This window comes from Trichosurus vulpecula, chromosome 3, assembly GCF_011100635.1.
Source record: "Trichosurus vulpecula isolate mTriVul1 chromosome 3, mTriVul1.pri, whole genome shotgun sequence".
Taxonomy (NCBI): Eukaryota; Metazoa; Chordata; class Mammalia; order Diprotodontia; family Phalangeridae; genus Trichosurus; species Trichosurus vulpecula.
The window spans coordinates 391,658,879-391,681,472 of record NC_050575.1 but is presented as its reverse complement, the minus strand read 5'-3'; the positions used below and the strand labels follow the sequence as shown (position 1 = coordinate 391,681,472).

At 40.1% G+C, this 22,594-nt stretch overlaps 1 protein-coding gene across 1 annotated transcript in view; it reads right to left on the bottom strand.

Annotated features, from left to right (window-relative positions):
* SPIRE2 (spire type actin nucleation factor 2) overlaps positions 1-22,167 on the bottom strand; it is a 56,229-nt gene extending 34,062 nt beyond the window's left edge. Inside the window, exons 1-2 of the mRNA XM_036750788.1 lie at positions 21,876-22,167; positions 21-64 (exon numbers count right to left, since the gene is read on the bottom strand). Coding sequence (XP_036606683.1) covers positions 21-64; positions 21,876-22,167 — 336 coding nt within the window. The remainder of the gene's footprint in view (positions 1-20; positions 65-21,875) is intronic.
* Positions 22,168-22,594: the final 427 nt, after the last annotated feature.

Genomic DNA, 22,594 nt, shown 5'->3' with positions numbered 1-22,594 from the left:
TTGAGTGATAAAGTACATACCTGGGCTTCTGTGTTGGCTGGTGGTGCCACCATGGTTGAGGAGTCTGTAAGGAGAGAAAGAAACTAAGTTAAGTTACTGCTAAGTAGCCCAAGGGTTTCTACTTTTAAATGCAAGTTTTATTCCATCTACCTCCTTTAGATATACCCGTTTCTTTTATGGGATACTGAAACATGGATTACAACATCTTGAATAGGCAAGAGAACTGATGCCTACACCCTTGGGAGTTTGGGACAATTTTACTGTAATACTTTAAGCATCTGTGATTTTTGTCCATGTGGGTAGTCCTTACACAGATGCAGATGGCAACCCCTCTTCGACTTTAGTAGATTTGCTTTGAGAGTTCCCTTGGCTAAATAAAATTCATCAGCCAATAGCTAATCTGGCTTGATCATGAGATTTACTGGGAGGCTCCAAGAGGCAGCAGCTGAACCGAGATTCAACAATCTAGGTCCTCCAATGCTAATCTAGTGTGATTTCTCCTTGAACTGAGCCAGATTAGGCTTCAGCTGAGAGGTGGACATACAGAGTACATCACTGGGTCTATACTCAAAGCCTTTGCTTTTTGACAAGACCTGCCCCGGGTCACCTCACTGTCTTGATGAAGCATCAGAGAGGGTCTTTATGGAGGTTCAGTCTATTAAATAATTGATATATCCATCAATATAATCAATAAGAATTTATTGGGCTCCTATTACAAGCCAGACATTGTACTAGTGACGTGTATATAAAGACAAAACCAAAAGAAACCTATTATCAATGAGCTGATATACTAATAGGTAGACAACTGTGCACATCTGTGACTGGCCAGTGAGCTCGGCCCTTATGAGCATGGACAGAATGGTTGGCTGATGCTTTTCCCACTTTGGAGCTTGTATAGATATTTTTAAAGTTGGTTCTAGTCTTTTAGACACTTGATGAAGAGAAGCCTCTGGATTGGCCACAACTTGAGGTACCTTGGGAAGGTACTAGTTGACCAGAACCTCTTCCCTCTCTTGGTTTGATTTCTACCTGTGTGGTAGAATTCAGATGAGAGACGAGAGGTAAAGCTTTAAGGGGAAAGGTAGTTTTTAAATCCTCTCCATCCAAGGTCAACATGTGACCCATGAATATGAACCTCAGTTCTTTGCCTTGGTGTTTGTTATTTTATTTTAAGTAAAGGAGATTAGAGAAGGAAGTATGGGAGCGAAGCCCAAACTGGGTTTTGTACCCATTCCATCACTGATACCCCAAGAATTTAAGAATGGCCTTTAGAACTCAGCATAGTCAGTTGAGTAGCATTTACTAAGTACCTACTATGTGCCAGGCACTATGGTAAAAGCTAGAGAAACAAAAAAAGGCCAAAGCCTAAACAGAGCAGAGTTTCTGCTCTCAAGGAGCTCATAATTAAATGAGGGAGACAACATGCAAACCACTATATACAAATAAGGTATATACATATATGTACATCTGTGTGTATACCTTTATATATAGAGAGACAGACAGACAGACAGGCAAACAGAGAGAGAGAGAGAGACAGAGACAGACAGAGAAAGATGGAGAGAGAGAGACAGAAACAGAGACAGAGAGAGGGAAAGTACTAGAATTAAGGACTAGTAAAGGCCTCTTGCAGAAGGTGGGACTGGGACTGTCCCACTTGGATGTAAACTTGGTAGGACCAATGCTATATAGAAAGCGAGTTAACCACTCTTGCCAGGGACCAAGGAAGTATAGAGAAGAGTGTTCCCCCGCCCCCAATTGTTGGGGAAAATAATTGTACTTCTTTTCTTACTATATCTCTAAAACAACTGTTCTTTTGTAAAAGTGAAATAATATTAATTGCTTATATGGAATTAAAGAGTCAAGCGCTACTAGGTAGTTGGAAGAACATGTCAGAATGGGGGCTTGAACTGATAGCATTAGAGAAATGCCCCCTGGTCTCTCAAGGGTACTCTTAGATCCTTGAGGGGGTGATGTAGCCAATCTCGTTCTGGGAGAGTAAGGCTAGAGTACTTGCTATATACAAAACACATACAAGTTAACCTTGGAAGCAGGAGACAAAAGATCAGCGTCTGGACGTATAGATCTGGGAGTCATCTGCAAAGAGATGCTAATTAAACCCATGGGAGCTGATGAGGTCACCAAATAAGAGAATGTGGAGAGAGAAGATAAGAGGGATATGGCCTTGGGGGATGGCCATAATTACAGGGCATGGGGTTGATGAAGCTTCAATGGAAAGATCAGTTCATTTAATGGAACAGCTTCAGAAGATCCAGAAGTCATATATCCTCGATATCAAGGATGCCTTCAAAGCCTGTTTACAAGGTGGTCCCAAGAAGTTTGACTTTGGTTTCCCCATTTTACAGACAGGGAAATGGAGGTTTAAAGAACCGATGGACCTAAAGAGTCAGTACTATAACTAGGATCAGAATGCAGATTTTCCCATTCTATGATTTCAGGCTTAGTAAAGACTTGATGCCTCTAGTGAAGAAAAAGATAGATCAGTGCTGGGTGACCAAATTTTCTTGGTGCTAAAATGGCAAAAATTCTGGTATTTGTTCATTTCTGCTTTGGTCCAATGGCATCTTAGGAGTTGATTTTCCTGAGATTCAGAGTTAGAATTGTGCCAGATTCACTGTTGCCAAGTGTACCTGCTAATTTTGTAAAGGTTTTCAGAACATTATTATGAAGAACCAAAAGGGTCCCTAAGAATAAAAAAATCAACATTGTGCTGATATACTGAGTATTAGAAGGTGATGACCAAAACCACCATGTTATTTGACTTAGAACTGATGATTTGGAAGGCAAAAAAGAAAGCAGATGATAAACTATAGACTTGTTAGAAAAAAGTATCTAAAGGACAAAAAAAATGTTATCGATTGGTATCTGGTCTGACTTAGCAAAATCAGAAGTGTCCCAATAAAAGTTCCTGGTAGAGAAAAAGGAAGGAATGGGAGCTTAAATGTTTGTTTTATTGAAAATGATTCCTAGCAAAGCTCAGTGGTAAAATATAGGTGTGGCGTTCTTTATACAATAGATGCATTCCTGGAAAGAAAGAGCATATATGAATAATACTTTGTTAAACAAATGTTTTAACTGTGCAAGAAGAGGTTACTATTTAAAGAAACGTTGAGGAGAATTATTTAAATTGAATAATCATTCTCTAACTTATCTTTTCTGTGGTTAAGAGATTTTCACAGACCTACTAGCTTCCTTCTAGTAATGGACCCGGGACTCAGTAGAGAAACAGCAAGCCTTGCCTTACTGGAACACTGAGGGATATACATATCCAGGATAATCCATGTACTTCTGATGATCACTCTCCCAGATAGCTAAGGAAGCTCCCAAGAGAACATTCAGGTTTAAAATGAAAAATAGGGGCAGCTAGGTGGTCCTGTGAGTACAGCACCAGCCCTGGAGTCGGGAGGACCTGTGTTCAAATGCGGCCTCAGACACTTGACACACTTACTAGCTGTGTGACCTTGAGCAAGTCACTTAACCCAATTGCCCTACCTTCCCCCCTTCCATAAAAAATTTTAAAAAATGAAAAATAATACTATTACCAAGGGAACACAGCCAAGGCTGAAGAGCAAGGGTCTAGGAGTTAGGAGATGTGAGTCATGGGCTCAACTTTGACACCAGCTAGCTGTATAACCTTGGATCGATCACTTAACCTCCCTATATTTCTGGCTCTTAAATTGTTAAAGAACAAAAAGAGAAAGAAATACCTGTCCTATTTATCTTAAAAGATTAGCTAATGCTAGTTAGTGGCAAAACCAGATTTAAATCATCTGAGCTTATGGCATTTTGCCTAGAGCTTTGGGCTATGTCTATGGCTTGGATCAATGCCTCCATTCATCTGCGTAGGGAAGTCCCAATATAGGAACTCCTGGTGTATAAACTCCTTCCACTGATGCCAAATGACAACTCCATCTGTGATTTGTATCTTAGAGAGTTGCCTGGGGGCACCGAGAGGTTAAATAACTTGCCTTAGTCATACAGTTAGTATGTGGAAGGAGGACCTGAACCTCCATCTTTCTGACCACAAGCCCAGTCTCTTATCCACTACACTATGCTTCCTCTCACTGTATAGAAGTAATATACCTTTAATACCAGACAAGTTACATATGTACTTACTAGACCTAATGAACAGCCTTCTTTGGAAGACCTCCCAGAGCATTTTGTTTTTCACCGATCTAATGTACTTATGATGTAAATATTGTATATTGTAGGTTATCCGTATTGGTATATTATCACCCTGTTAGACTGTAAGCTCCCTGAGGGGAGGGCTCTTGTGTTACTTAAATTTTGCAGTTCTCTTAATGGCTAGCACAGAGCTCTGAGTACCATAGGCACCTAATCAATATTTGTTATAATATGTAAATCATCTTTTATTTACTCATAAGCCCTCTCTGGAGGGAGATCAGAGTTTATGTAGTGGGAAGCTGATATAGACAGATGGCAAGAGACTTTATCATGGTCTGTTAACAGTGGTGAGGAAAGGAAAATTCATTTTCCTATCCAGTGGCACTTTCCTACCCAGCTAACCTGCTCATTTATTCTATCAGTAGAGGCCTTTTACTGAAGCGAGAAATACTACAATTAAAAGAAAATGGAAGAAACCGTCCCCCCCAAAAATCTGGGAATTTGCTTCCCTAGAAATATGTGTGGACAACTATAGACCTGAATAACCTGAGGGACATGAGCTAGTCAGATTGATGTAATAAAAATGATAATACTCCCTAAATTAATTTATGTAGTTAGTGCAAAACCAATCAAAATAGCGTAGGGTTTCTTTATAGAACTAGATAAAAACATAATGAAAGTAATGTGGAGAAACAAATGGGCAAGGATATTAAGGGACATCATGAAAAAAGACTTTAAAACACATTACGAAGCAGTTATACCTGAAAGTATTTGGTACTGGACCAAAAAAAAAAAAGAGAAAAATAGATGACAAGAATAGGACAGAAAAGGCACACCACTACGTGTGCATGAGAGTACATTCTCACCTTTAAAAAAAACCACTTACTCAGTCTATTCATCCCTGCCAGCTATCGTCTGGTAAATCTCCTCCCTTTCACATCCAAATTTCTTAAGAAAGCCATCTACAATATGGGCTTCCATTTCCTTTCCTTTTCCTTAACTCTATAGTAGAGGTTCCCAAAATTATTTGGCCTATGCCCCCTTTAAAAAAAATTACTCAGCACCCCCCTGGAAATCTACTTTCTTTAACCCTTTAATGGTTTGGGGTGGTTTTTTTTGGAAATTTGTATAATTTCAAAAAAATATATAAAATATATTTTTTAAAATAATACATCTTAAATTTAACAATTTGTTGTAAATTTGTGGGTCTTTTTCCTGCATTGAAATTTTGATGATGCAATATTGTGTCATGTAGATGTATCATATTGTAAACAAGTCATTGCACGCACATATAGCTGATGCATGCTAGACTTTCTGACAATGCATCACACCCTGGCCTGCCAACACCTGCTTGTTAAGATCTGTCAGTGGACTTGACCACTGATCAGTTATAAATCATATTTTGTGTGTTTATTTGGAAAATAATGTAATCACTGTGACTTTAACTGTTAGACAACAGACGAAACATGTGCGAATGGTTTTTCAAAATATTCTTATCTTTTCTTCTTTCCTTATGCTTCCACTGTCCCCTTATTTTTATTCAACACCCTCCAATTGCACCCGAGGCTACTACTAAGCCCCCCGGTTCATTCCTGCACCCGGCAGGGGGCAGTATCGCCTACTTTGGGAACCTATGCCTAGAGTTTGGCTTTCAATATCAGAATTCAACAAAGTATCTTCAAAGTTACCAATAATCTCTCAGTTGTCAAATCTTTTCTCAGTCCTCAGCCTTCTTAACATCTCTGCAACCTCTGATGCTGTTGATCATCCTCTTCCCTTTGATTCTGTCTTCTCTCTAAGTTTTAGCAATACTGCTCTCTCCTGGTTTTCTTCCTACCCATCTGACTGCTCCCTCTCAGTCTCCATCCAACTTTGGGGATCCCTGAAGGCTCTGTTCTGGACTCTCTATACATAATTATATATTCTATATAATAATACATATTTTCTCTATATATATTTCACTTGGTGATCTCATCAACTCCCATGGATTTAATTATCCTCTCTACGCAGATGATTCTCAGACCTATTTGTCCAGTTCAGACTTCTTTCTTGTTCTCTAGTATCCCATCTCCAACTGTCTTTTGGACATTTCAACAAATTCAAAATTATTCTCATTTTATATCCCCCCAAACACTCCCCTCTTCCAAACTTCCCTTTTAATGTCAAGGGTCCCACTATTTTCTCAGTCACCCATGCTCACAGCTTAGGGATCATCCTTCTACCTCCTTGGGTGGCATGCACTAACCCCATACATCCAGTCTGTTTTCTCTGCTTTGTCAACATCTCTTATACATGACTCCTTGGAGCAGGCCCTCATCACCTCATGCCTAGACTGCTGTAGACAGCTGCTTCCAATCTGGAATGCTCCCTATTGCAGTCCATCCTCCACTCATTTACCAAAGTGACATTCCTAGAGCACAGGTCTGACCACTACTCTCTCTCTCTCTCTCTCTCTCTCTCTCTCTCTCTCTCTCTCTCTCTCTCTCTCACAGACCCCACGCAGTAAATTCCACTGTTACCTGTAGGATCAAATGTAAAATCCTCTGTTTGATTATTTTAAAAGTTTTTACATTTATTTTAAACTTAAATTCAAGAAAAAAAATCCATGACCTCTGTTTGATTTTTAAAGCTTCTTTCTACCTTTGCAGTTCTCTTATGTCTTATTCTGCTTCTCATTAACACCCTTCACTCCATCTTTGCTCCACTCTATGCATTTACAGTGGGTATTGCCTATAACCTGTAATTCTCCCTCTCTCCATCTCAACCTCTTGGCTCCCTTGACTTTAAGTCCCAGCTAAAATCCCACTTTCTGCAAAAAGTCTTTCCTAGTTGTTCTTAATTCCAATGCCCTCCATCTGAGATTAACTCCAATTTACCCTGTATATATTTTGTATGTATGTAGTTGGGTTTTTTATTTAAAATTTATTTTATTTTTAATTTATGGAATAAAACAAACATTTCCATAACAAAGCATAATTTAAAAAAAAGATGATTGCACATATTACTGCAAATCTACTATGTACCGCTTGCTATTCCATTTAAATTTACAACAAAGTTATCATGTAAATGTAAATTTTTTTCTTTTTTTTCTTCCCTCCCCCCAGAGATGGCCACCATTAGACACAAATGTGTGTGTGTGTGCACGTAAAATTATTCTATATATACTTCTATTTATCAGTTCTTTCTCTGGATGCAGATAGCATTTTTCATATGCCCTTTATAGTTAGTTTGAGTATTTATAATAGTCAAAATAACTTTTTGCTCAAAGTTGCTCTTAAAACAATATTGCTGTTATTGTATACAATGTTCTTTTGGTTCTGTTCATTTCTCTCTAAATTATTTTGTGCCAATCTTTCCATTGATGGCCATCCCTGTAATTTCCAGTTCTTTGCCAACAAAGAGTTGCTATAAACATTTTAGGAAATATTGATTCTTTTCCCTCAATCATCTTTTTTTTTGTATGTACATAATTGTTTGCGTGTTGTCTCCCCCGTTCATCTGAGGGCAGTTAGTGTTTTTAATTTTCTTTGTATCCCCTCTGCTCAGCACAGTGCCTGGCATATAGTAAATGCTTAATTAATGCTTGTTAATTGACTGACTATTCAGTGTTAGACAAAACTACAGAAAATTAAACGATTATTTGACAAATGTACTTGGAACGAGCACAGTAATATAATATTTAATAAACCCGAAGATCTCACCTTTTGGAGCAAGAATTCACTACATGACCAAAACTGCTGGGAAAATTGGAAAGTAGTCTGGTAGAAACTACCCATCTCATACTTATACCAGTATAAAGTCAAAATGGGTATGTGATTTAGACATAAAGGGTTATATCATAAACAAATTAGTGGAGCATGGAAGACATTACTTGCCACATCTATAGATGGGGAAGAGTTCAGACCAAACAAGAGATAGAAAGGTTCACAAAAGGTAAAAAGGATAATTTTGATTATATGAAATTAAAAAGGTTTTATACAAACTAAACTAATACAGCCAAAATTAGAAGAAAAATAGGAAGGGGGGGGGTCTCATTTCCTATGTATGTATACATATGTATATGTGAGTATATATTCATGGAACTGAGACAAATTTATAATAATAAGAGCCATTACCTAATTGATAAAGGGTCAAAGGATAGTTTTCAGAGCTATCAATAGTCACATGAAATATGATCTAAGTCATGAACAATTAGAGAAATGCAAATTAAGACAACCTTAAGGTACCACTTCATACTTGCCAGATTGGCTAAGATGACAGAAAAGGAAAATGACAAATGCTGGAGGAGATATGGAAAAATAGGTATACTAATGTTGGTAGATGAGTGACAAGCATTCTTGAGAGCAATTTGGAACTATGCTCCAAAAGTTATAAAACTGTATGTACCCTTTGACTCAGCAATACCACTACTAGGTCTATGCTACAAAAAGATGATAAAAGGAAAAGGACCCATATGTATAAAAATATTTATAGCAGTTCTTTTTGTGGTGGCAAAGAATCAGAAACTGCAGGATCCTCATCAATTGGGAAATGGCTGAGCAAGTTAAGATATATTGAATGTATTGCAATACTATTGCACTATGAGAAATGATGAAGGGGATGGTTCCAGAAAAACCTGGGAAGACTTGTATGAACTGATATAAAGTGAAATGAGTAGAACCAAAATAATTTACATAGTAACAACAAAATTGTAAAGATAATCAACTGAGAAAGACTTAGTAACTCTGATCAATATAATGATCCACCCCAGTCCTAAAAGACTCGTGATGAAAAAGACTATTCACCTCCAGATGAGAGAAGTGATGGACTTAGAGTGCAGACTGAAGCATATATTTTTTCTTTCTTTCTTTTTCCTGTTTTTTAATCTTTTTTTGGCACATGGCTAATGTGGAAATATGTTTTGCATGATTTCATATGTGTAATAGGTATTGTATTTCTTACCTTCTCATTAGGTGGGGGAGGAGTGAAAAGAGGGAAAGAATTTGGAACTGAAAATAAAATACAATTGAATTTTTAGAGACCTGTACGCACTTAGGAAAATTAGTTGGCAGTTTAATGGGAAATGGCTTTAGAGCCACATTTTATACTGCATACCTAAGTGAATTTCAGATGGATGACAAATGAGGGGACGGATCAGCCCAAGGAACTCATAAGGTCTAGGAGAAGTGCTTGAAAAGTATTGGCACCTCATGCATTGAAATAAATTAATTTGAAAGTAAATGTTATAAAGCAAGCTTAGTTGTATTGATGCTCAAAATTAAGTCTATAGTGAGAGATAGGAAGTAGACTTGTAATTGCTTTGGTGTAGGGAATTTCTAAATAAGGAAGCACCTTTTATCAATGTAGGTTAGCACCTTTGCAGGTGAGAATCTTCAGAGCTGCCCGGAACCTTGAGAATGTAAATGAATTTTCCTGACAGATAAACTGTGTGTATTAGAGACAGATCTTGAACCCAGGTCTTTCTGGCTTTGAGACCATTCACTAAGCCAAAAAGAAAACAGAAAGCAGTTTCTGCTCTTTCCACTTAAGCAGGGGCTGGGAAGCTTAAAACAATCCTATGTCATTATAGTTAAAGATAAAAGCCTTTCACTTACAAGAGAGAAATACTTGGAGGGACTTCTTTCAAGGCTAGGATTCCCAGAGCAGCTTAGAGACAAAACATGTCCCCTGGATAACAAATAAAGGACTTAGTGTGGATAGAGGGAAAACTAACTCAGGCAGCAGCAATAGCTTCTGCCCAGGATTTGCAGCTGCCAAGACAGAGAGATAGTGCTGATCACTTCAAAAGACCAGACAGGATTGACTGCCTAATTAGGCATTGTGGTAGAGAAGAAAAGGCCCTGGATGGGCACCAGATCTGGGTTGGAGTCTTGATTTTCTAACTACCATGCTAGGTAACCTCGGTCCAATCTCCTACTTTCTCTGGGACTCAGTTTTTTTCATTTGTAAAATGGAGATTTCCAGTCTGTCTCACAGAGTTGTTAAGGTCAAATAAAGTAATGGATATGAAAATATTTCATAAAGAATAGCATAATATACAAAAGTAAGATGTTATTATAATGGTAGAGTCATCAGGGCTACCTAGTATTCTCAGAGATTCTCAAAGGATTTAGAGTTAGAAGGAACCTTAGGGTTATTCAGTTTGACCCATCCAACTGCAAGGATTTATGCTAGTTACTGAAAATACAAGGACATTCCTTCTCCTCCCTCTCTTCTTGAAAAATAAAAAAAGGAATATGCTCTGCCCTCAGACAGCTTACTTTCTACTGGGAGGAAGCAACACAGAATACAAATAAGTAAAAAACAAAATAGGTTAAGGAGTAAGAGAGCACAATGACTGAGGGGATCCTGAAGGCTTCAGGGGACATAGTCAACAGTGTAATATGGCAGTCAGAAAGGGAGGTAGGGTGGTGAGTGGAAAGAATCCTAGACTCTGAGTGAACGGATCTGGGTTCAAATCCAGCTCTGCTGATTGTTGTATATGTAACCTTGGACAAACTGCTTCACACATCTGAGCCTCAATTTTCTCATCTGTAAGATTGCCTATACTATCCCTTCCAACTGTAAATCTATTATCTTGTGACTGGAAAAAGCTAATGAATCCATAGTGTGCATTAAGAGAAGTTGAATGCACAGGACTAGGGGAGGTGATGGTACCACTCTACTCTGCCTTTGTTGTTGTTGTAGTTTGTCTTTCATTCCCAAAGAGGACCATGGCATCAGGAGGGTGACGTTATGACTGGCAAGTGAATTGGATTTAAGTGAGGGAGGGTTGTCTGCCCTTGTCAGACCATAGATAGAGCACTATGTTCAGTTCTTGGGCGACATGTTAGAAAAGACAGTGATAAACTGATGGGCATCCAGAAAAGGGCTTTGAGGATGGTGAAGGGTCTTGAGCTCATACAATATGAAGATCAGATGATAAAGAATCTGATGGTATTTTAGTTGGGAGAAGAGAAGGTTAGGGTAGACTGCATCCAAGAACTTGAAGGGCATTGTGTGGAAGAGGGAAGAGGGCAGAACTTGGAATGATGAGTAGAAATCACAAAGAGGGAAATTAAGGCTTGATTTAAGGAAAGGTCTCCTAACACTCAGAGCTATCTGAAAAAGGAATGGGCCGCCTCAAGAGGTCAAAGGGTTCCTTCATTGGAATTCTTCAAGCAAAGACTGAATGAACACTTGTCAAGGAAGTTGTAGAGGGATTCTTGTTCAAGTCCAAGTGGGACTAGATGACCCCTGCAGTCTCTTCCATCTATGAGATTCTATGATACTCAGGGAAGGGAAAAAAAAACCAAACCCAAACTTATCCAAGGTCACTCAAGTAGTAAGTTACCAAACTGGGATTCAAAGTCATGTCCTCTGACCCCAAATGTAGTGTTCTCTTTTTTAGTGGCTTTGTTCCCACCAGTCTTTGGGACACCCTTGACAATGACCCCTTTATACCATATAGTTTGGAGAAACTTAGAGAAGTAAGCAGGTGTGCAGAATCTCATGTGCAATGGGAGAAGCTGCTTTCCACCTACTCTTCCACATCTTTAGCAGTAGGTCACAGCTGCATGGTGAGCCTGCACCTAGGAGATCTTTCTCATAATCTCAGCCCATTGAGAGGTGGCAAAGACTAGAGGGCAGGGCTCCTTCACAGACTGAATGCTTCATAAGGACAATGAAGGTTTCTTCAGAATGGGTGAGTGGAGGGAATGATATGGGAGCAGATGAAGGGAGTAGAATTCCTGTAATGAGTTCAGCCTTTTTCCAGCAAGAGGTATGCATTCTGTCTCAGCAAGAATGGTCATCATTTGCACTTGGCTCATGCAGAAAAAATGTTGTTTTATTCCCCCTAAGCCACACACTATTTCTTTAATAGTGTTTTCTTTCTCCAATTACATGTAAAGGCAATTTTCAACATTCATTTTCTGAAAGATTTTGAGTTCCAAATTTTTCTCCCTCCCACCATTCCCTACCTCCTGCCTCCCCAAGACAGCGAGCAATCTGATATAGGTTATACATAACCACACACTATTTCTGTCTTCCTGAAACAAGTCCAATCCACAGATAGACAAAGTCGCCATAGTGAAAAATTCATGCTGATGGTCCAAATAGAAAATTCTCTGTTTGACATTGAAAGTTCTCTGGAACCTGGCTCCCTCCTGCCCCCTCCACATACTCTGTGATCTAAGGACACTGGCCTTGCTCTTCTTTACACGACAAAGGCCAGTTCTGCCTTTGCATTGGCTGATTCTCACGCCTGTAAGACTCTCCCTCCTTACCTCCTGCTGTAGCTTCCTGCAAGCGTCAATTCAAATCCCAGCTTCTTCTACAGGAGGCCTTTCCCAGTCCCCTCCACTGCTAAGGCTTTCCCTCTACAACATTGCCTTCCATCCACTCTGTACAATATATCTATCTCTGTCCAATGTATACACAATGATTTGTATGTTGTCTTCCTCATTTGAATGTGAGCTCCCTGAGGTCAGGGACAACATTTCCTCCCCTTTCTTAGTATCCCCAAATGCTTAGTACAGTATCTAGCAGTTAAATACTTATTTACTGACTGATTGAAAGAACTGGAGTGACATGTGTTAGATAGAGGGAGGGTCTCTAAACCCCCAAAACAAGGAACCTACAGCCAGAAACCCTATATGTTTCAAAAAATAACTTGGGAGTGATATTTGCAATAGCAATAGCATAAAGTGCATATGTATCTGAGCAACTTTAAGCATGTGACTCCTTTCTGAGTCTCAGTTTTGTCATCTGTAGAATAAGGAAGTTAGATTAGATCATACCTTCTAGCTTTACATCCTATAGTATAATGGAGCACAGTTACTGCATTTCTAAACTCTCTTCCCATACTACATAATGCCCCAAAGACTCATTACTTTGAGTTAAGGCATTGTCCCTGGTCAGAATGCTAACACCCTTAGCCACTATTAGGCATTATCATGGTCCTATGAATTAGTTTACCATTCCATCTATGGCAGCTGAGAGCAGGGCACTGTATGAATGGGGCACAGAACAGGTAATAGTCTCTAGGGAAGAAGATGGAAAAAATAGTCTAGTATAGAGGGTGCAAATGTAGTCCCTGGGTAGCCAACAATTTGAGGAATTTGGTACCTGGGTGAGAGGAGAAACACGCCCCCTCCTGCCACATATGAAAAAAGAAGGGTGTCAGTGAAATTGAAGGTGAAGGGCACTTCAGACAAACTTTGCCAATTTCACTGGTCTGTAGTCAATTTCAAACCATGTGGGCTAACTTAGGAGAAGCTTTTAGAGGCCTGGAACAGTAGCCAGGACAGTATAGACTTCTGTGAGCATTAAATACAAGCAAATTGAATTGACCTGAACAGAACACTGTGGCCTTAATTGACAAGGATCACTCAAGCCAACTTTGCAGGGAAGTTCAAAAGAGTCTTTGAACCTATTAAAGTCTTACCAGTCCATAAAACTCTTAACAATCTCACCCACATTTAACCTATCCCACCCTTTCCTTCTTGAAGGTGTCACTAGGTTAAGAGAACACCAGCACGTATCTAGAGCCCATTTCAACCAGGGGTTGACCTAGTGAATAACTTCCTGGGAGACAGGAAGATTTAGCTATGTGACCACGGGCCAAGGCATTTAATCTCTCAATCCTCAATCTTATCATCTGTTAAATGGGGATAATAATACTTTCAGGACCTACTTCACAGGGTGGTTGTGGATCCCAAACGAGATAATGGATACGAAGTACTTCACAGACCTGAAAGCTTTAAAGCACTAATTGAAATGTCTTATTGTTTTCTTATTAATTATTATTGTTCCCATAGACACAGGTATCCCTTTAAAAAACACAAAGAAAAGACAACAGCCAAGACAGATCTTGCCTATTAAAATATGATAAGCCCACTGCCCAACTTCCTTTCAGGCCAGCATGATTTTGTCTAGATTTTAGGCACGAGTTAATTCACATGGCTCATTAAAGTGATGGCATTCCCAATCGCCATTCCTTCTTGTAGAGGGCCTCAGTTTTGCCTGCGGGCTAAATCAGCTCTGTAGAGTCATAATGAGTTAATGATCAGAGACAGAAACCCTAATGTTTTCATGCTTTCGATACCAAGTCAACCCTCTGTGTCTCATAACAGCATATTTGCTTAAGTGGGGCATGTCCCAGGACAGGACCAACCAGTTCTGAGAGTTTGTAGGAAGTATTTCCACTTATAGCTACTGTAGGAGAGATGACTTCCACCACCCCAAATACTCTCCGCCATCCTTCCTCATCCTTCCCTGACATTGAGTTGAAGGGCACTGGGGCCCCTTGTTCTTGACATCTGCTTACATATTCCCTGAGAGAGAGAATAAAGGAGGGTAGGTAGGAATTCATTCTGTTAATGGGCAGATCTCTCCACCTTATGGGCAGCTATCCAAAAGCAATACATCAATGGTACATTTTCTCTAGAAAAAAAAAAAACCTGACTCTTGGCTAGATCATAATGAATATCTCATCAGTTATAGTCTTGGAAATGAGCTCTGCATAAGCTAGGGACCCTGATGTCCTAAAAATGCTAGTGAAGAATGGAGCTGGCTCCAATGAGAGGGTCCCCATTTCTCTACAGCTCCAGGATATGCAAAATCCATGGGCATCAGTTAGTCACCAGGGTCCCCATATCAAGATTTAAGGAAAATAAATGTATTTACATGTCTTTATGCTATATCAAAACATAACTAAATCCGCTTTAATTTCTCTGGGTCTCAGTTTCCTCACTTGCAAAATGAAAGAGGTAGACTAACTGGTTTCTGTGGTCCCTTGTAGGTAAGATCCTATAATACTTTTGTCCAGCAGACACAGTAAAGAACTTGGGCATGGTGAAATGGAGAAAGCCCTGAATATGGAGTTAAAGAACCTAGATTTGGACGCTGTCTCTGCTTACGTGACTTTGGGCAAATTACTTCCCTTCTTCATTTCCTCATCTGTACAATGAGGGGGTGGACTAGTTGGCCCCTATAAAAAGATCCTGCCAGGCCAAACTGATAGCTAAGAGTTTGAGAGGATCACTGTTTTAAAGACTCCTCATGCCAAACTTGGTATTCTGAAAAGAATAAGTTCTGACAACTGTTTACTCACAGAAGATGTGTTTGTTGGATGGACTAATCACCAAGGGACACAGACTCCCTGCTCAGAGGAGAGAATACCTGAATACTATCAGTTTTCATATGCACACACCCACAGCATACACAAACACACCTCTATTCACATGAGCAGTCAACCCACAGTGCCAACACCCACCTGCATACTCATTGTGCAGGGTCCACCCAACATACACACAAGCGCGTGCACACACACTCACATGAATACATATTCACCTCCACCCCCCAACTCATCATATAGTCCACTTGCCCTCAAGTTCTCAGGAAGCAGTTTTCTGAGTAGAAATATTCAATGCTGGGTAACAACATCTTTAATTTTTAGGAACACTTGTAGTAAGATCCTTCGCAACATACTAGCTTTCTAGCTATATTTCTTTTGTGGTATTTGCTATATTCCCTCCCCCAAACTTCCTGCCACTGATCCAGATCACAATTTTTGTTCAAATAGCACTTTTTACAAGCAAAACTTACTCAATTTCCCTAATGATTTTGTTGGATTTATTTAATGCCTGTTTAAGGAAAGGCAGAATGGTACAGATGAAAAAACACTGTGCCATTAACTCACTTGATAACTAGTAGCAAGTCGTTTAACTTCTCCGGAGCTCAGTTTCTTCATTTTTAAAATAAAAGGTTTGAATAATAGGACTTGTCCCAAAGCATCTTTGGACATCATCCAAGCCTTTTGCTGTTTCTTGGTGCAATCTACAGAACATCCTGTCCCTCATAATTGGATTGGGTTGATTTGGTCTGTTTGTCTTGGATATTGGTCATGGATTCATTTAAGAATCTTCTATGGTCCCTTTTTGTGGATCTTCTCACCACTGAGCCACATGGCGAGAGGAGTTATTAAATAACTTGTTGTCTTACCTTTCACCCTACAAACTAGGCATTTAAACCATACCCCCAGTGAAGATTTCTCGGAGGGATGTGTACCAACGATGCCTCCCCAATTAGACTCCAAGTTCCTTGAGAGTAGAGATTGTCTTTTGCTTTTTTTTTGTATCCCCACTAATTAGCACAGTGTCTGGCACATAGCGGTACAGTGGACAGAGTACTGGGCCTGAAATTGGGAAGACTCTTTTTCATGAGTTCAAATCTGCCCTCGGACAGTTACTAGTTATGTGATCCTGAGTAAGTCACTTTACGTTGTCTGCCTCAGTTTCCTCACCTGTAAAATGAGTTGGAGAAGGAAATGGCAAACCACTCCACTATCTTTGCCAAGAAAACCCCAAATGGTCCCAAAGAGTTGGACACAATTGAACAACAACAGGCACATAGTAGGTGCTTAATGAATGATTTTGATTGGATGAGACCAAGTTGCTTCCTCTTTCATTAGGTTTGCTTAGTTTCATCCCTTTCTGGCATCATGACTGTGTAATGCTCATGGGGTGCCACAATAGCAAATAGCTCAGATCTATGAGAAGACCCATGTGAGAAGGCAGCTGGTAAACGATAAGACAAAGCCATCTGCCCAGGGCACTTATGCATTGGCAGGAAGTCAGGAAAACTGCAGACAAGAGCACACCACCTGAGGGCAGGGACTCTGTCAGAAGCATATGCTCAGAACAGAAGTATTCTAGTTGCCAAAGGGGAGATGGGTTAGGGGGAGATATCCTTTTAAGTAATGGAAGAAATTGTTTCCCAGCATGTTATTTCCTCTTCTCAGAATGCCTGAGCTTGTCATGATCACCTCATCCTACTAATAAATACTCACCTGTGCATTCACCTGAAACAAAGTGCTATAAAAAGCAAGCTAAGCAGAGACAGTCCACCCTTTTCAGTATGGACTGCCAATTAAGATCACCACAACAAATGTTGTGGGAGGGCACTAGTGTACAGCATGAGTGTCTTGCCTGTTCACTGGGACCCTCTGAAAAATCTACAGGAGCTGGAAGGTAGGCTCTAAGAAGTCCTAGGGAGGATCCTTGGGGCTCCAGACCCTACTGCAGTTTCTGGGGTAGGGACCCTGATACTGAAGTGTCAGGAGTGCAAAGAATTAGATGAGACTGCTGCTGTTGGGATGGCCCAAAGCAGAATTATAAACCAACTCTTAGTAGCCTTTAATAATTATAATGGACAATTATTATTATGTGTAACATTGATATGGTCACAAAAAGATAAGCTACTATACATATTGCTGCTTATAGAAACACAAAGATATATGGAACATAGGTGAGTTATAGAGCAGGAGTTGGCAAACTACAGGTAGGAGGTGGCCAGAGAGCCAAATCCAGACTGTAACCTGTTTTTGGACAGCTTGGACTAGGAATGGTTTTTACATATTTCCATGTTGCCTGGGACACTAAGAGATTGATTTGCCAATGGCCACCCAACCAGTGTGTATCACAGACAAGACTTGAACCCAGATTTTTCTGATTCCTAGGTTGGCTCTCTATCTTCCATGACATTCTCTCTGTGTGTATATACATACATAAATCTTCACCTGTGATTTCATACAGAGAGGCATATAGATTATATAGATACACACAAACTCCAATACTTCTTCAAAGTCCTATGAAATTCCAGCCTTGTATAGTAGCAGTGGCCAGAAAAATTGACCTTGCTAAGACCAAGGAGGTGATGAACCTATATGAACCTAGCTAGGATGACCCATGGACAATAAGATTACATGGTCAATTGCCAAGGGAGTGGTGAGAGAGAAGAGGTGGGAGGTGAAAGAAAGGGGACACTATAGCCTAGAGGAAGTTAACAAATTGAACTTTTACATTGGATAGGCTTTAATTTTTATAACATTTAAATTGTAAAATGCAGATGAATTACTTTGTGTAAATGGATGGGGGCGGGGAGGCGGAAAAATCACCACTTTCCTATTAGGAAAGGGATGCAAAGATAAAATAAAGCTAGAGAAATTAGGGTCCTTTGCCTACAAGTAATTAAAGGGTATATAGGCAAAGGAAGTATAATAAAATGAAAGGTTTAGAGTTGTGTGGTAAAACATCAGAAAAAGGAATTGTAGTTAGGTTAGTGTGAGCAAAGTAGAATAGAGACAGGGAATGAGAAGAGATGAGAAATAGCCAGAAGACACCAGTACCATATATCTGAGATGAGGGTTGAATAGTCTAATGTCATCTGTCAGTATTCAAACTTGGCCTACCCAAGGGGTAGTGCCTGGGGAACACAATCCAGAAACCTCATAATGAATAATGGAGGACAGAAATCCTACAAGTCTCAATGTTCTTTCTTTCTTTCTTTCTTTCTTTGTTTTTTTTCTCAGCAGAGAATTAGCCAAAACCTTATACATTGGGAACTGAATTTTCTGGAAACCTTAATATGACCAAAGATAACATCAGAAAATTCAGTCATATGTCAATTGGCCAGCTGGCATTTAAATAAAAAGCTAACTTTACCTCTGCATTGTGGCTGGGAAGATTGCTAAATTTAATCCTATAATGAGCCATTTTGGAGATCATACAGTATTAAACAACAACAACAAAAAAAGGACACCTGTTAACTTTGGTTGCCTCTGTTGATTTTGTTTAAAAAAATTCCATCTCTTAACATGGGGTTCTAGTACGAGGACCCCCCAAATATCCTCAAGATACTAGCCCTGGTTGTTTCCCCATCTTAATAGCAGAATTGTTTGAAATTTCATGGGAGATTCTTAAATAAAGGGCATTTTTAATCTATTAAATTTACTCATTGGGAAAAAAAAGTATTACCACTAGTAGGATGTGGGTTATCTCCTGAGTTTAGTTTAATTACTTTTTCATTATCAAAAATTACTGTAGAAATTAATACAATGCCTTTTAAACCCAGATTGGAAATTTCTTCTTAAGTGAAAAATTAGTATGTTCACATTTAACAGCTTGAGAAAAAAAATCAAGACCCAGAGGAAAAGGAAAAAAAACCCCAAAACATAACTCTAAAGTAAAAAAAACAAGGATTAAGATAAATGAATGGAATGAAATGTTATTGCAACATAAGATATTATGAAAGGAATGATCTCAGAGAAACCTAGGAAGACTTAAGAACTGATCTGGAGCACGGTGAGCAGAACCAGGAGAATAATTAACATAATAATAACTACAAAGGCAAACAACTTTGAAAGATTTAAGAACTCTGATCAACTGATGACCAACCATGATTCCAGAGCACTGATGATGATCTTTGCTACTAACTACTTACATAAAGGAGATAGAGTCAAAATGCAGAAAGAAACACACTTTTGAGATATGGACAATGTGAGAATTTGTTTTGTTTAACTACACCTATTTGTTACAAGAGTTTTAGTTTTCTTTTTTCTTGGAGAAAGTTGGAGAAAGAAAAAATGGATGCTTGTTATTTGAAAACTAAAACGAAATTAAAAAAAAAGAAAGGATGGCTTACTGTCTATGGAAGAAGTATGGAATATATTTAGGAATGAAGTTGATATAAAAACAAAGTATAAGATTTTTTTTAATTTAAAAAACCCCAAATAATTGCTCTAAAGTTTCTACCAACTCATAAAGTTTTCAAGATGAAAAAGTTCTGAGTTTTTTGAAAAACTTTTAACCTCGCATTTCTGTGCAAGATAAATTCATAATTAATGATCAGATAGAAAGTGAATTTGTCTTCCCTGAGCTGGGAGTGGCCCATAGTTACTTCCTATAAAGTTCAAAGTTCAGATTCACTTTTATTACATTTGATTCTTGAACCCCAACCTATATTTCAAGTCGCTTTGTGTTCATGAAGCCAGCCTTTGGTGCTTTGCTTTCAATGTTCTGAACTAGTTGTTTTTTCCAAATGGATGCAAAGAAGGGACCAATAAATTTCTAAGGGAGAAGAATGGACAAAATTGGAACATTACCGATTCTTGGTGTAATATGGTAGGTATTTGAAAGGGTCCTGATGACATATACTCAGCTTAAAGCACCAGCAACTTAAACATATCTGGAGAACAATTGTCATTCTCTACATCTGTGGTCCATAACTAGATAGCTCAGGGAAGGGGAAAGGATCCCTTTGTCTCCATGGTCAGATTTATTTTACATTTATGTCATCACCATTTCAGATAAAAGGCACAGATATTGTTATTTAGTCTCTTATATGAATTTTCTGGCCACTGTAGATCTGGGACTATTTACTTAAAATTGACCCGTGGTACCTACAGATTACCAGATGTTACCTGGGTCACTTGTACTTACTAATAATATATTGGACTTTGTTTAACATTTCATTAGAGAAGTCCCATCATCATAACAGTAATAGAACTGAAAGGTGATTGATCCATTGTATGCACACCTACATACATGTATGTGTGTGTATATATACATATATGTATATGTATATGTGTGTATATATGAATTGAGGCAGATGGATCATCAGTGGCTTGTCCTCAAATGGGCAAGAGACACTCTAACATGGACCATGAATAGAACAAACATCTCCAGACTCCCAAGCCACAAAGCCAACTCATTGTGCATTGCTTTAGTTTGGTATTGCCCTATCCCACCTTCCTGGGAGCCTGTCTCTGTTGACTTCTGTAAACCCACAGGTTTCAGTGCTGGAGATATTCCAGCTATCCTCTCTGAAACACAGAACTGCCTTTGTGTTCCCCAAACATGAAATCAACTTTTGGGGACTTAGCAACATGTGCCTTGTAGTAGCATTCAGGTTCTCAAGGGCTAAAAACAACTCATTTTAGACAGAAAAAAGATTAAGACTATAACCCCCCACCAATGTTGAATAAACTTTGAAGGAGGGATGAGGGAGAGAAAGAGAGAGAGAGAGAGAGAGAGAGAGAGAGAGAGAGAGAGAGAGAGAGAGAGAGAGAGAAATTGACAGTTACAGTTACTTAGAATGATAGATGAAAGATCTCAAAGTTGTACAGTGACTCTAATGAAATTTGTGATTATTATTATTTGTAATAACAGGGACTGCTTTCTGGGAGTCCCAAGGCTCAGATACGATACTTCTCTGGTGTTGCAGCACATAGGATGCATTGTAGTGGTCACCCTAGCTTCTCAGTCATCTAGGGGCTGCAGACCTTAGTAGGCCAAGGGACTACCACAGGTGGAGGGCAAAAGGAAAGAGGTGGGAGACCGGACTCAGCTAAGTCTGACACTGCAGCAAGTATTCAATAATCAAGAAGCAAAAACTCCTAGCAATTTCCCCTTCTCACCCCCCCCCCACCTTAAAAATCGACATCAAAACACTTAAGCAGAAGTATTGGGCTCTAATGCTGGGGTTCTTAGGAAAAAAGAAACGGAGCAGTTTTAAGAGCTTCTGCTTGTCCATAGGGGAGGGGGTGCGGGAGGCGGGCAGGGGCGGTATGTGTCAGAGTCACGCAAAAGACTATTAGGAGCTAGAAAAGGTTATTCTCCTTCTCTACACTCTAGAAATCGGAACTGGATCCAGATTCACATCCCTGCTCCGTATCTCCTTCTCTCTGACCTCCTCCCTTCCTTAAGTCTGCAGTAAAGACAGCCCCAAGCCTATGGCTAATCCGAACGGGGTCTGATGGGAGACACACCTGAAGAAGCAGCAGCAGCAAGGACGGTGATGGAGCGAGAGAAAAATGCATACACAGGGTAGGGAGCGGGATCTGCAGCTGCTGTCCCCCTCCTTTCCAATCCCCCGTCCTCCCAAGCTCTAAGGGAAGTGCCCATCCTCACCAGCTGAACCAGGTTCCAGCTGCGCGCTGACCGTCCCATCCTTGTGAAGGAGGATGTCGGCTGTGTCCCGGATCCTGCCCCCTCCGGGCTCTGCTCCGAGCAGCCCGCGACAGCACTGGTAACACACGGCCCATGCCTGCTCCTCGTTAATCGGCTGTTCATAAGACTTCAGCACCTCCTCCAGGGACAGCTCCCAGGGGTCCAGACGGTCCGAGCCCCCTGCCCGCTCTGGTGGGGCTGAGCTGCCTCCGCCGCTGCCGCCGCCGCCACCGCTGCTGCTGGCCCTGGCCATGGCTGCTCCATTATCGCCTTTTGCGAGCCAGCCTGGTTTCCATAACAGCCTCTCTGGGCAGTAGACGCAGCCCAGGAGGAGGCAGCGGAGGAGGCGGAGGCGGAGGTGGTTCCAGGGTAGCTCCTCTTTGCTTTGTCATTCTCAAGCCTCGCCCCGCCCTAAAAAGAGCCAGTACAAACCAGTGCAGCCGAGACAGCAGCCTATTGCTGGAGCTTCAGGTAAGGGAGGGGGAGTGAGTGTGTGTGTGTATGAGCTGGGCGGAGAGAAAAAGGTGGGGGGGAAGGGAAAGAAGGAGAGACACAGACAGACAGACAGACTGGCAGCACTGGTGCACTCTCAGACCAACTCACAGTCGCTCAAAAAGCTGGCCAACACAGAGCAGCTACACATTCACCCATACACAGACTCACACATACATGCGGAAGCT